General features: G+C 36.5%; 1 protein-coding gene across 2 annotated transcripts in view; it reads right to left on the reverse strand.

Moving 5' to 3' along the window:
• LOC128549606 (diacylglycerol kinase theta-like) overlaps positions 1-14,923 on the reverse strand; it is a 65,488-nt gene that overhangs the window by 13,386 nt on the left and 37,179 nt on the right. The window contains exons 9-13 of one of the 2 annotated variants that reach the window (XM_053526657.1): positions 11,171-11,309; positions 10,492-10,582; positions 9,237-9,350; positions 8,438-8,588; positions 7,759-7,916 (exon numbers count right to left, since the gene is read on the reverse strand). In XM_053526657.1, the coding sequence (XP_053382632.1) occupies positions 7,759-7,916; positions 8,438-8,588; positions 9,237-9,350; positions 10,492-10,582; positions 11,171-11,309 (653 nt within the window). Of the gene's footprint in view, positions 1-7,758; positions 7,917-8,437; positions 8,589-9,236; positions 9,351-10,491; positions 10,583-11,170; positions 11,322-14,923 lie in introns of both variants that reach the window. The other variant, XM_053526656.1, reaches the window with a different exon arrangement.

The raw sequence follows: 14,923 nt of genomic DNA on the forward strand, positions 1-14,923 counted from the left end.
AATTTAAAGCCTGTACCTTCAGAAATGTGAAAGTAGGTCACTAGGTCAATGTCAAGGTCAAAGTTTGTTTCGGTACACAATCCTATGCATGTGGTCTAAATTTGAAGCCTGTAGCTACAGAAATGTGAAAGTAGGCCACTAGGTCAATCTTAAGGTCAAAGTTCATTTCGGTACACAAAACTATGCAAGTGGTCCAAATTTGAAGGCTGTAGCTCGAGAAATGTGAAAGTAGGTCACTAGGTCAAAATCAAGGTCAAATTTTATTTCGGAACACAGAACTATGCATGTGTTCCAAATTTGAAGCCTGTACCTTCAAAAATGTGAAAGTAGGTCACTAGGTCAAAGTTTGTTTCGGTACACAAAACTATGCATGTGGGCCAGATTTGAAGGCTGTAGCTTGAGAAATGTGAAAGTAGGTCAGTAGGTCAAAATCAAGGTCAAATTCCATTTTAGAACACGAAACTATGCATGTGGTCCAAATTTGAAGCCTGTACCTTCAAAAATGTGAAAGTAGGTCACTAGGTCAATGTCAAGGTCAAAGTTTGTTTCAGTGCACAAAACTATGCATGTGGTCCAAATTTGAAGGCAGTAGCTACAGAAATGTGAAAGTAGGTCACTAGGTCAATATCAAGGTCAACTCATGTCAAGGTTCATCTTGCCACTCAAAACCATACATGTGGTCCAAATTTGAATGTTGTATGTTATTGACAAGATTTTAAAATCTTTTCCCTATATAAGTCTATATGAACCATGTGACCCCCCAGGGCGGGGCCATATTTGACCCTAGGGGGATAATTTGAACAAATTTGGTAGAGAACCACTAGATGATGCTACATTACAAATGTCAAAGCCCTAGGATTTGTGGTTTGGACAAGAAGATTTTCAAAGTTTTTCCCTATATAAGTCTCATGTAAACCATGTGACCCCCGGGGCGGGGCCATATTTGACCCTAGGGGGATAATTTGAACAATCTTAGTAGAAGACCACTAGATGATGTCATATACAAAATATCAAAGCCCTAGGCCCTGTGGTTTTGAACAAGAGGTTTTTCAAAGTTTTTCCCTATATAAGTCTATATAAACCATGTGACCCCCGGGGCGGGGCCATATTAGACCCAAAGGAAATAATTTGAATCATCTTGGTAGAGGACCACTAGATGATGCTTCATACCAAATATCAAAGCCCTAGGCTCTGTGGTTTTGGACAAGAAGATTTTCAAAGTTTTTCCCTATATAAATCTATGTAAATTATAGAAATAAACAAAGGGCCATAACTCACTAAAAAATTGTTGAACCAGTCTGATTTTCAGGGGGACACAACTAGGGTACCAATACATCATTCTGACAAAGTTTGGTTAAAATCCCCCCGGTAGTTTCTGAGGAGATGCGATAACGAGAAATTGTTAACGGACGGAAGGCCAGACGGACGGACGGACGGAAGGACGAAGGACCACGGACGCAGAGTGATTTGAATAGCCCACCATCTGATGATGGTGGGCTAAAAACATAAAGGCTTCATAATCAGAGCTCTGAGTTCATAAAAGCAAAGTAGAAATTCAGATAAATGTTGTTTTAAAAACTTTTAAAAATCATCTAGTTGGTGGCCAGGGTAGCGTAAATATAATAATAATAGTAGAAAGCACTTGCTTCACAGTAAAAGCTATTTAAGTGAGTGCCTACAAACATAATGTAAATTACTTCCACTATTCTGGGCTTATACACAAAACAAGAGATCACAGAGTGACCTTGGCACCCACCAATGTGCCATTTTTGAGTGTTCCAAATTTCTAGACTTATTGACTAGCTCAAGGTCAAATTTCATTTCCGTACACAACACTGTGCATGTGGTCCAAATTCGAAAGCTGTAGCTTGAGAAATGTGAAAGTAGGTCACTAGGTCAATGTCAAGGTCAAAGTTCATTCCGGTACACTATGCAAGTGGTCTAAATTTGAAGGCTTGTAGCTCGAGAAATGTAAAAGTAGGTCACTAGGTCAAAATCAAGGTCAAATTTTATTTTGGAATACAAAACTATGCATGTGGTCCAAATTTGAAGCCTGTACCTTCAAAAATGTGAAAGTAGGTCACTAGGTCAATGTAAAGGTCAAAGTTTGTTTCGGTATACAAAACTATGCATGTGGTCCAAATTTGAAGGCTGTAGCTTGAAAAATGTAAAAGTAGCTCACTAGGTCAAAATCAAGGTCAAATTTTATTTTGGAATACAAAACTATGCATGTGGTCCGAAATTGAAGCCTGTACCTTAAAAATGTGAAAGTAGGTCACTAGGTCAATGTAAAGGTCAAAGTTCATTTCAGTACACAAAACTATGCAAGTTGTCCAAAATTGAAGGCTGTAGCTTGAGAAATGTAAAAGTAGGTCACTAGGTCAAAATCAAGGTCAAATTTTATTTCGGAATACAAAACTATGCATGTGGTCCAAATTTGAAGCCTGTACCTTCAAAAATGTGAAAGTAGGTCACTAGGTCAATGTGAAGGTCAAAGTTTTTTTCAGTACACAAAACTATGTGGTCCAAATTTGAAGGCTGTAGCTTGAGAAATGTGAAAGTAGGTCACTAGGTCAAAATCAATGTCAAATTTAATTTTGAAACACGGAACTATGCATATGGTCCAAATTTGACGCCTGTACCTTCAAAAATGTGAAAGTAGGTCACTAGGTCAAAATCAAGGTCAAAATTTTTCCAGTGCACAAAACTATGCACGTGGTCCAAATCTGAAGGCTGTAGCTACAGAAATGTGAAAGTAGGTCACTAGGTCAAAATCAAGGTCAACTCATGTCAAGGTTCATCTTGCCACTTAAAAATATACATGTGGTCCAAATTTGAATGTTGTAGTTATTGACAAGAACATTTTAAAAGCTTTTCCCTATATAAGTCTATATGAACCATGAGACCCCCGGGGCGGGGCCATTTTTGACCCTAGGGGCATAATTTGAACAAACTTGGTAGAGAACCACTAGATGATGCTACATTACAAGTATCAAAGCCCTAGGCTTTGTGGTTTGGACAAGAAGATTTTCAAAGTTTTTCCCTATATAAGTCTATGTAAACCATATGACCCCCAGGCGGGGCCATATTTGACCCTAGGGTATAATTTGAACAATCTTAGTCGAAGACCACTAGATGATGTCACATACAAAATATCAAAGCCCTAGGCCCTGTGGCTTTGGACAAGAGGTTATTCAAAGTTTTTCCTTATATAAGTCTATATAAACCATGTGACCCCCAGGGCGGGGCCATATTTGACCCCAGAGAAATAATTTGAATAATTTTGGTAGAGGACCACTAGATGATGCTTCAAACCAAATATTAAAGCCCTAGGCTCTGTGGTTTTGGACAAGAAGATTTTCAAAGTTTTTCCCTATATAAATCTATGTAAAATATAGAAATAAACAAAGGGCCATAACTCACTCATAAATTGTTGAACCAGTCTGATTTTCAGGGGGACACAACTAGGGTAACAATACATCATTCTGACAAAGTTTGGTCAAAATCCCCCCAGTAGTTTCTGAGGAGATGCGATAACAAGAAATTGTTAACGGAAGGACGGACGTCGGACCACGGACGCAGAGTGATTTGAATAGCCCACCATCTGATGATGGTGGGCTAACAAGAGGGCCATGATGGCCCTATATCGCTCACCTGTTATCATTGCACTTGAGGACAAGAAGGTCCTCAGAAAAAATATCTAAGTCCAAAGGACAGTAACAACAAAGGGAAGAAATTTAACCAAAAAGAAAAAAAAATTCTTACAAGGTACAGATATGTCAAAATACACCTACAAATTGGAAGTACCATCCATGTTGTACCACAGAAAAGTGGTCTCGGTTTTTCCCTACGGCCAATAATAAAAAAGTTACTAAAAATAAGCTATTTATAGTAACGTAAAAGGGAAGTAATTAAAAAAAAAAAAAATATTGTAAGTGAAGAAAAGAAGGATCTGCCAAATAAATCTGTTGACATAACTGAAATTTCAGATCAGTATCTTCATTAGTTACGGAGATATACCCATTTTAATTTGAAATAAAGGGAGGTAATTTGACATAAAATCAGTCCATAGTTATCTACCCTGATTGGCTCAGTCCAACTAATGACAATAATGAAATTTCAAATAAGTACTATAAGTACTTACTGATATAAATCCATTTTGATTACAATCAGGGGAGGTAATCAGATATAAAATAACTCTGAACCTACGCTTGTATCTGATTTGTCATGGAATCCAAGAATTATTGTTGTTGAAGTTATTTTGGAAGTTTGTATCAAATAAAACCATAAATGAAGTCTCTATATGGCTGCAAAAGCCAAAATAGCCAATTTTGGACCTTTAAGGGGCCATAACTCTGGAACCCATGAAGAAATCTGGCCAGTTCAAGAAAAGAACCAAGATCTTGTGGTGATACAAGTTGTGTGCAAGTTGGGTTAAAATCGAATCATAAATGAAGCTGCTATTGTGCAGACAAGGTCAAAATAGCTAAATTTGGCCCCTTCAGGGGCCATAACTCTGGAACCCATAATGGGATCTGGCCAGTTCAAGAAAGGAACCGAGATCTTATGGTGATACAAGTTGTGTGCAAGTTTGGTAAAAATCAAATCATAAATAAAGCTGCTGCTGTGCAGACAAGGTCAAAATAGCTAATTTTGGCCCTTTCAGGGGCCATAACTCTGGAACCCATAATGGAATCACACCAGTTCAAGAAAGGAACCAAGATCTTATGGTGATACAAGTTGTATGCCAGTTTGGTTAAAATCAAATCATAAATGAAGCTGCTATTGTGCAAACAAGGTTAAAATAGCTAATTTTGGCCCTTTCAGGGGCCATAACTCTGGAACCCATAACGGAATCTGGCCAGTTCAAGAAAGGAACCAAGATCTTATGGTGATACAAGTTGTGTGCCAGTTTGGTAAAAATCAAATCATAAATAAAGCTGCTACTGTGCAGACAAGGTCAAAATAGCTAATTTTGGCCCTTTCAGGGGCCATAACTCTGGAACCCATAAAGGAATCTGGCCAGTTCAAGAAAGGAACCGAGATCTTATGGTGATACAAGTTGTGTGCAAGTTTGGTAAAAATCAAATCATAAATAAAGTTGCTATTGTGCAGACAAGGTCAAAATAGCTAATTTTGGCCCTTTCAGGGGCCATAACTCTGGAACCCATAATGGGATCTGGCCAGTTCAAGAAAGGAACCGAGATCTTGTGGTGATACAAGTTGTGTGCAAGTTTGGTTAAAATAAAATCATAAATGAAACCTCTATCGTGCAGACAAGTAATTGTGGACGGACAACGGACGACGGACGAAGGGCGATCACAAAAGCTCACCCTGTCACTATGTGACAGGTGAGCTAAAAAAATATTGTAAGTGGACAAAAGAAGGATCTGCCAAATAAATCTGTTGACATAAATGAAATTTCAGATCAGTATCTTCAGTAGTTATGGAGATATAACAATTTTAATTCGAAATAAAGGGAGGTAATTTGACATAAAATCAGTCCCTAGTTATCTACCCTGATTGTCTAAGTCCAACTAATAACAATAATGAAATTTCAAATAAGTCCTGTAAGTACTTACTGATATAAATCCATTTTGATTCCAATCAGGGGAGGTAATCAGATATAAAATAACTCTGGAACCTATGATTGGATCTGATTTGTCATGGAATCCAAGATTTATTGTTGTTGAAGATATTTTGGAAGTTTGTATCAAATAAAACCATAAATGAAGTCTCTATATGGCTGCAAAAGCCAAAATAGCCAATTTTGGACATTTAAGGGGCCATAACTCTGGAACCTATGATGGAATCTGGCCAGTTGAATAAAGGAAGCAAGATCTTGTGGTGATACAAGTTGTGTGCAAGTTTGGTTAAAAGCAAATCATAAATAAATGAAGCTGCTATTGTGCAGACAAGGTCAAAATAGCTAATTTTGGCCCTTTCAGGGGCCATAACTCTGGAACCCATTAAGGGATCTGGCCGGTTCAAGAAAGGAACCGAGATCTTATGGTGACACAAGTTTTGTGCAAGTTTGATTAAATTCAAATCATAAATGAAGCTGCTATTGTGCAGACAAGGTCAAAATAGCTAATTCTGGCCCTTTCAGGGGACATCACTCTGGAACCCATAAAGGAATCTCGCCAGTTCAAGAAAGGAACCGAGATCTTATGGTGATACAAGTTGTGTGCAAGTTTGGTTAAAATAAAATCATAAATGAAGCTGCTATTGTGCAGACAAGGTCAAAATAGCTAATTCTGGCACTTTCAGGGGCCATAACTCTGGAACCCATAATGGAATCTGGCCAGTTCAAGAAAGGAACCAATATCTCATGGTGATACAAGTTGTGTGCCAGTTTGGTAAAAATCAAATCATAAATAAAGCTGCTATTGTGCAGACAAGGTCAAAATAGCTAATTTTGGCCCTTTCAGGGGCCATAACTCTGGGACCCATAGTGGGATCTGGCCAGTTCAAGAAAGGAACCATGATCTTATGGTGATACAAGTTGTATGCAAGTTTGGTTAAAATAAAATCATAAATGAAACCACTATCGTGCAGACAAGAAATTGTTGACGGACGCACGGACGGACTTACGACGGACGAAGGATGATCACAAAAGCTCACCTTGTCACTATGTGACAGGTGAGCTAAAAATAGGCAAGGTAGAGTTATTGTTCTTGCACATTGCACTTCCTCCCAATGTGTTCTATCAGTGTATGAAGTTTGAAGAAAATCCCTCCAGTACTTCTGGAGTTATGCTCTGGACAAAATTTTTTAAGAAAATATGATAAAGGGGAATAACTCAAAAAATAGGCAAGGAAGAGTTATTGTTCTTACACACTGCACTTCCTTCCAATGTGTTCTATCAGTGTATGAAGTTTGAAGAAAATCCCTCCAGTACTTTTGGAGTTATGCTCCGGACAAAGATCATTGCGGACACACGGACGGATGGAGAGCATTTCTAATATCCCCTTCGCCTTTGGCGGGGGGATAAATTAGAACAAAATGTCAATTTGGAAAGATAGTTGATCGGCTGGTTTATATATGTGGTTGCTAAATACAGGCGGCTGCTAAGACCAGTTTAACTGTATGCAGGGTTGCCGCTTAGTTGAGAAAATGTAATTCCCTGACTTTTCACTGACTAAACAGTACTTTTCACTGACCAATACCACCATATTTTTTCGGCCTCCTCCTTCCCTACAGCCGTCCAATCCAAGCTTTTATATTTATTTTGCTTCAGATATAACAAACTTTCATTTAACAAATACAAAAATTTCAAAGTTAACATTAAAACAAAATTAATTGGTTCAAACACTTTAAATTATGTTTATACACATTTACACCAAAATGTGTTTAGAAATACTTATAACTACTGCCTGAAGACTGCCATAGCCACTGAACATTTTAAAATCGACCCAAAATTTCATTTTCCCCTGACTTTTCTAAAATTACACTTTTCACTGACCATTATCAAGATTTCCCCGACAATTCACTGACCTTGAAAAAAAAAAAAAAAAAAAAAAAAAAAAAAAAAAATTCCCTGACTTTTCAAGGTAAGTGGCAACCCTGGTATGTCATATTAGAGCACTACCTAAATGTTGCTACAGACTAAAATTAACCACTTGTCTTCTTGCCTTTTCTGTATTTTAGCAAAAAACTCGATACAATATCTCAAAAGTTCATGTTTTACGTATATCACATATTTTTTGGTTGTGTTTTTTTCTTCACATAACGCGTGCACGCCTTACAGGATCTTACCTGAATATTAGGTAATAAAAGCACTAGTAGCTGTTTGTCATCAAAAACAGCATCTTTGAGAATATTGAACACACGTGTTGCCTTGTCAGCCTGGGAAAAATCTAACACAAGAGCACCATACTCGTAGTATATCACATCAAAACGCACCCACTTGTTTGCTGAAAACATACAAAAATTATTCTATTTTGTTGCCGTTGTTTTTTTTTGTGTGTGTATAATAATAATATTTGCGTTTTTTTTTTCACTGATTCTCATTTTATGAACATGGGAAGCTTCAGTCAGATTAAATTCTTTCAAAACTACAACTTTACTTTGCATGCAATTACTTTAAACAAACCATGTAGTTTCAGAGTCAAATGCCCTAGCACCAACCCTGGCCTGATAAAGTGCTAGATAGAGCTCCTGGGGCCTGTATACTGTGAAATCATTAATATTTGTGGTAAATAATTTTCAAGGACTTCTTGGTTGGATCAGTCTGCAAAATTTAATTCCATGAACCAGTAAAATTCCTATTTATTGTATGTACTTTTAACATTAAATCTTCAAATCTTTAAATTCATATCCTAACTCAGCAATTTTTGCCAACAAAACCGAATTTTATACCCATGAAATTAAGGATTTTACAGTATGTCTGAGGATTTTGGCTCAGAACAAATCAATATTTACTACCGTAACATACCTTTGCCAACAATGTCCAACAATATTTTCTCATACTGTCGTTGTGACAAGCCTGTGGGTAAATTTCCTACAAATAACGATATACTGGGGCCATGAGGGTCTTCTTTTTGCTGAAGGTAGTACCGAGTCATTTGATTTTGCCGTAGAGACTCCTGTAAACGGACAAGTTGTAAATATGATCACATGATTGTGTATTAATTTAAAGCAGGTACATGTAATTATCAAGGTGGAGAGATTTAGCATAACTTCAGAAATTGACAATTTATGTAACAAAGCCTGTAAAGTCATTTCTTAATGGACATTTGTTTAGCTGACAAGCAGTCACACATGAATACGAAGTTTTACATTTTCACCCATGTGCTATTCAAGAACATCATGGCTGTGTCACTCAAGAATTAACAGATTTTACATTTTTACTATTGACTGTGCCATTCACCAAAGAATTAAATCTGGTCTTCACTTGGTAAAAACTCATCTTGCATTGAAACAGGAAAATTTCTTCTTATATGTAGCACAGACTTGGCTATTTTGTGTTGCTTTCACTCTGCCTATATCTTTAGAAAGAAAACAGCTTTGTTTGCATTCTGAATTCTGTATCTAGTGGCTAGTTATACTGCAATGATGTAAAGATCATTATTTTTTACAAGTTTCAAATTCATTAAGCACACTGTCCCAAAATATAAATATAAAGCATTGGAAATGTTATCTGCTGTAGTATTCCTAAAACAAAACAAAAATCAATCTTTTTCCTTAGAAAAGAATAAATCCCAGTTTCACTATTGATAATGTTTCATAGTTACCTTTCTACTAGTTTTGATGAGTTCCCAGGGTTTATCTGTATGTTCTAAAGTACGTTCTGAGACACCCTTATCTAATAACACTTCTATTAAACTGAACCGTGCTGGTTCCGTGTCCTGAAATATACAATAAGTATACATTTTACCATTCTAGTTTCGTGTCTTGGAATATACAGAAGTTATAAATGTAACTGGGGTAGTGTGCTGATTCTGTGTCCTAAAAAATACAGTAGTTACAATTATAACCATGCTGGTTCCATATTCTGAAGTTATACAAGTAATAATTTCACTGGTACCAAACCCTGACTGAAGCAAGAAGTATATGTATGTAAATATTTTTTTTTTTTTTGGTTGGGTTTAACGTCGCACCGACACATTTTTCATACGGTGACTTTCCAGCTTTGATGGTGGAGGAAGACCCCAGGTGCCCCTCCTTGCATTATTTCATCACAAGCGGGCACCTGGGTAGAACCACCGACCTTCCGTAAGCCAGCTGGATGGCTTCCTCACATGAAGAATTCAACGCCCCGAGTGAGGCTCGAACCCACATCGATGAGGGGCAAGTGATTTGAAGTCAGCGACCTTAACCACTCGGCCACGGAGGCCCCTATATGTATGTAAAATCATCTCCTAAAACAGTAAAATTAATTATGTCTTAATAGGCCATCAAATATATTGAGAAAATCTGGACATATAAGTCAATGTGACATAAATTTCTGACCATTGAAAAATATTGAGTAAATGATACCAGTCCTTCAACCAGCACTTAATGTGGGATCTATGGTAACCTTAACTTTCCTCTGAATGTGAATTAAACTGAAAATTCTGACCTACATGACCTTGTGGTCTAGGTTGCCAACCTAGAATCACTCGCCTCCTTCCACCTCTGTTGGTTCAAAACCTTGCTTTGGACATAGAATTTTTTCATGCATAAAAGCATTTCTCTGGTGCCCTTTAGTGCTCAAAATGACTTCTTGGAGGGGTGGGGAGTGCGCAACTGATAAATGCAGTGTCAAAGCTAACTAAAGGCAGTACGCCAACATTAAATCTCCCCTATTGGATGAGTACACACCTATTATAATGACTGAAAGTTAGGGTTAGGTTTAACATAGGTTTATCTTTACTGCCTTTAGCTACACAATAACATCAGTACTGCCTTTAATGCTAACCATGGGAGTGGATAAGGCACCTACTCAAAACTGTATTCACTATAAAACAATCGTCGGTTATTGCAATTAAGTAAGTAATGATGATGTACCTCTATACCAAATTTGTTGAGAGCTGTTCTGATAATGTCTTCTGTAGTTGATTCACTAGACACTGTTATATTTTTATGACCAGATGACACTCTGAAATAAAAAGCTGAATTACAATATTGTTACCAAGGAAACAATAAAAATTGGTTAGTATTCATATATTTTAAAATATTCAGTGATTTTCAGAATTTTTGAAATTTTCACTAATAATATTCAAAGACACCAGGCAAAAAGTGTAACTATTCAGTTTTAATTGAATAAGTATGATTATTAAACACTAATATAATCAACAATATAACCCAGTACAAGTTGCAAGTTCTTAAAAGTCCTGAAGAGCCCTGCAGACAACTAAATTGCAACAGAAAAATGACATAAAAGAATTTCTACTGTAGGTATTACAAAAGTCAACTAGTACTATTTTCCTACAATTTTTTTTTAGCTGTTTGATGAAGATCTAGCAAGACAATAAACAGTCTAAAGCTTTAAGTCTCTTGGTCATTGAAAAGTTCCAATACAAACTATCTAGCCAAGTATATGGACAAACAATAATTTTGTTCTTTTTAAAAATCTCGGCACATTTGCCTACTTAAAAAATGATGCTGTCCTTGCCTTAATGTAGGACTGTAGGCAGCATGATGAAAAAAGAACAAAAAAACACAACACTTTAAATCATTTACTCACTTTAGACCACCGGGATAGACCTTTATATGGCCCCTATCTGGGTCTTGTTCTTTATATCGCAGAAATATCGATGGACGTTTGCCGTCAGGAGTTTTGAGCTGTGCACGAATCGGTTTAGTTTCGTCCAGCTGTTTTTCACCTACAAACATAGCTGAAATATGAACACTTTTTGTAAATGGCGAGTATTATTAGCAAAAACATCATAGTTCTATCTAGAACATGCACTCACGGGAAACCAGTAGCCAGACAAATTCCATGTTTCTCTTTTTTTATTTCTTCTAAATTCCATATTTCTTTTTTTATTTTTTCTAAATCATCTGACAAAAATGAAGCTCATACCCACTAAAATAAAGCCCTTACTTTACTCTTCTTGTCTGTAATCAACTGTTATGTAGAACTATTGGTAGCTCACAAAATTTCATGAAATATGTGAAAAAATTCAAAACTATTCATCTTTATTTTTTTTTCAATTTAAGACCACCCGGAAAGACCTTTACTTAGCCCTCCCTTATTTGGGTCTTGTACTTTGTACCACAGGAGAACAAATACAGTGAAAAACAATGATTGCTACAGGTTGCTAGGGGACAAGCAAAATGTTTAGTGTAATTCTGGGCTCGAGCCATACAAACATAGAAGATACAGTCGAAACTCGGTATCTCAGAAATTGAGCATATTACTTCCAGATACCCGAAATTTGACTTAAAATGATATTTTGTACACGTGTTTTCATGACGGGACTTGAAAATGCCTTATAGGTACCCAAAATTTTGAGATAAGCATGTTCATGATACTGAGTTTCATCTGTACACGAAAAACAGCCAGTAAATATGAAAGTTGCTCAAATGAGACCAGGATCTTGAGTAGTACATGCTCGAATGAGCGGTGTTTCACTCCACCTGTTTATTCAAACTGACAGTAAAGTTTTGTACAACCTTGAGTTGGGTGGCGGCAGGGGCTATTGTGGGGGGGGCTATGGATGGATACTATAAACCTCAGCAAGAAACTATTTTTTTCTTTGTGGCAGCACTGGGTAATATACTTTTTGAGGTATATGCAACATAAGCTTGTAAGTCCTTTATGCATATTTTTCACTATGTCATGTGATCTGGATGAGTGAAATCCCAAACAAAACCACCAGGTGCACAGCTTTACTTGTTATATAATAATAATTCACTATTCCTTCATGACTAAAGGTCAAACGCTTTCTGAAGATTAAGTGAAGAACAAACTTTTAGGCCCTTCATGCATAATATTTAATGGTCAAGGGCTGTAACTCTGGTCTTGCTGCATGAAATCCAAAACAAAACCCAAAGTGCACAACTTTACATCCTGAATAACAGTTCAGGCTGTCTAACATACCCTGACAAAAAATTAGGGCTAATTTTAGGGCAATTTGTACAAAAAAATAGGGCTAAAATTAGGAATTCGGTACAATTTTAAGGAAATTTTAGGGCTAAATTTAGGAATTTTCAAATTAAAATATGGACTTTAAAGACCATGTAATGTGCTTACCTTTATGTGATTGACATAAAAGTAACTCAGAAATAGTGCTTTATTTACAGAAAAGACGTCTACCAGCTTTCCACTGTTTGAACACATGGATCCACTGGTAAACTGCTTTGAACTGTGATAAACTGTTTTTTTCTGAATTAGAAGAACTTTTAAACAACATTTAAAACATTTTCTCTTTTTGATCATTGCAAAAAAGTTAAAAAAAGTAGGAATCTTTGTGAAAAAATAGGGCCTTTTTAGGAATTTCCTTTGATTTTTAAAAAAAAATAGGAATTTTAGCCAAATTGAAAAAAAATAGGAAAAAGTAGGAATTTTAGGGACGCTAGACAGCCTGACAGTTCTATGAATTTTCATGATTCTAGTTCAAATACTCGAGATAATGCACAACATAAATTCTGACGGACGGACAATTAGGGTTAATTAAAGTGCAAACCTTTAAAATTTTGGGGACAGAAAAAGGGAGAAGAAATAAGGAAAAATGACGTCAACCCTTACCATGCTAAATTTCTATAATGAACTTGTCCATCTTTCAATTTGGACAGTACCAGTAACTGTTAAAAGGGGTGCTTACCAAAAAGATACTGAATGGCGAACAGGCAGATCATGATGAGGCTGCACGGATATGCAGGCTGATTTTGGTCTGCACTGGTTGCAAATCACTTGCCGCCAGCAGGCTAAGGGTTAAATACTTATTCAAATTTTAAAATTGCATTCCACTGTTCATTAGAACACAAAAATATTCAAATTTTAGGATATTCAATTCCATCCTTTGTTTAAATGAATTCTTATTTTATGACTACTAAAACAATGAAATGCTTGCATATTTTGATACTTGCTTATAAGCGGCAGTTTACTGAACCTACTTTCACAATGTGACTTTCTGATATTGATCACTGAATGTTTTTTGAACTTATTACACATGAATTAACTTTGCTTATTATAGCAACTCTGTCATTATCTTAGTGACAAGATAAAATCCTAATCAGACATTACAAACATGCAACGCAGCAATTACAGGTTTTACAGTATCTTTTACAGCAACCCCGTATCTTTTACACCAAACCCGAGGCACAAACTGCTATCATAGACCAGACTGCGTCTCACTTGGATTTTGTTTCTGGACTGGCACTGCTTTTTATTCTAGTTAGGTAAATGACTGGCACGTGTAACCCTACCAGTATTCCTTGTTCTGAACCAGCACTAACCTGAATTACACAAGTAACTGCCAACTTCAGAGTTGGTGGACAAATGATTTCAGACAAATTGTCAAGGAGAACATACGTTTTACCCAAGCATTGAAGTCTGGCAGGCCCTGGGATCTGTAGATCTGCCTTCTCTGTACTGAGCTATACAAGATAGAAGGTTCACAAACTTAAGAGCAAAACAATATTTCTACACCTCAATTTTCTTACATTTTCTTTTTTATTTTATTTGTTTTCGTTATGGCTTTAACGCCATTAATTTTATCAACAGTATTTCAGTTACTGAATGGCTGGCAGTTAACCTAACCAGTGTTCCTGGATTCTATACCAGTACAAATCTGTTCTCCGCCATGGTTCATACACATTCTTCCAGACAAAATTCCCTGACATTTCCCTGACTTTTCCCTGACATGAAAGCATTTTTCCCTGACTTTTTGGTTAGGTACGATACAAACCAAGTCACCTAGTATGACTTTTGTTATCTTAAAATGTGCACATTTAGTGGTTCAATGGAGAGAAGGGGATCGAATCATTAGATATAGCCATCACCAGATTTGCTCAGGAGGTAAGGGGTGCAAATCCCTTTCAGTTTCTTCTATATGGAATTTGAAAAATATGTAGAATATAGATATATGCATATAATTTAAAATTATGCTTTAATTGTTGTAAGTGTGATAGCTTTCATTAAAAAGGAAATATTTGAAGAAACTGCCTTAACCTTTACAAATTGTTGCCTAACCAGATCAGAAAATTCCCTGACATTTTCCTGACATTTTCCAAATTTCAAAATTTCCCTGACATTTTGTAAAATTCCCTGACAATTCCCTGACCTTGAAAAAAAATAAATTTCCCTGACTTTTCCCTGACGCGTATGAACCCTGTCCGCAAGTAACTGCCAACTTCCCCACATGAATCAAAGGTGGAGGACGAATAATTTCAGACACAGTGTCTTCTTTCAAATCATTACAGTAAACATACGCCTCACCATGGGATTATACTCATGACCCCATCTGTAGATCTGCGCTCTCCCTATTGAGCT

Source organism: Mercenaria mercenaria, chromosome 16, assembly GCF_021730395.1.
Source record: "Mercenaria mercenaria strain notata chromosome 16, MADL_Memer_1, whole genome shotgun sequence".
In the NCBI taxonomy this organism is placed as follows: Eukaryota; Metazoa; Mollusca; class Bivalvia; order Venerida; family Veneridae; genus Mercenaria; species Mercenaria mercenaria.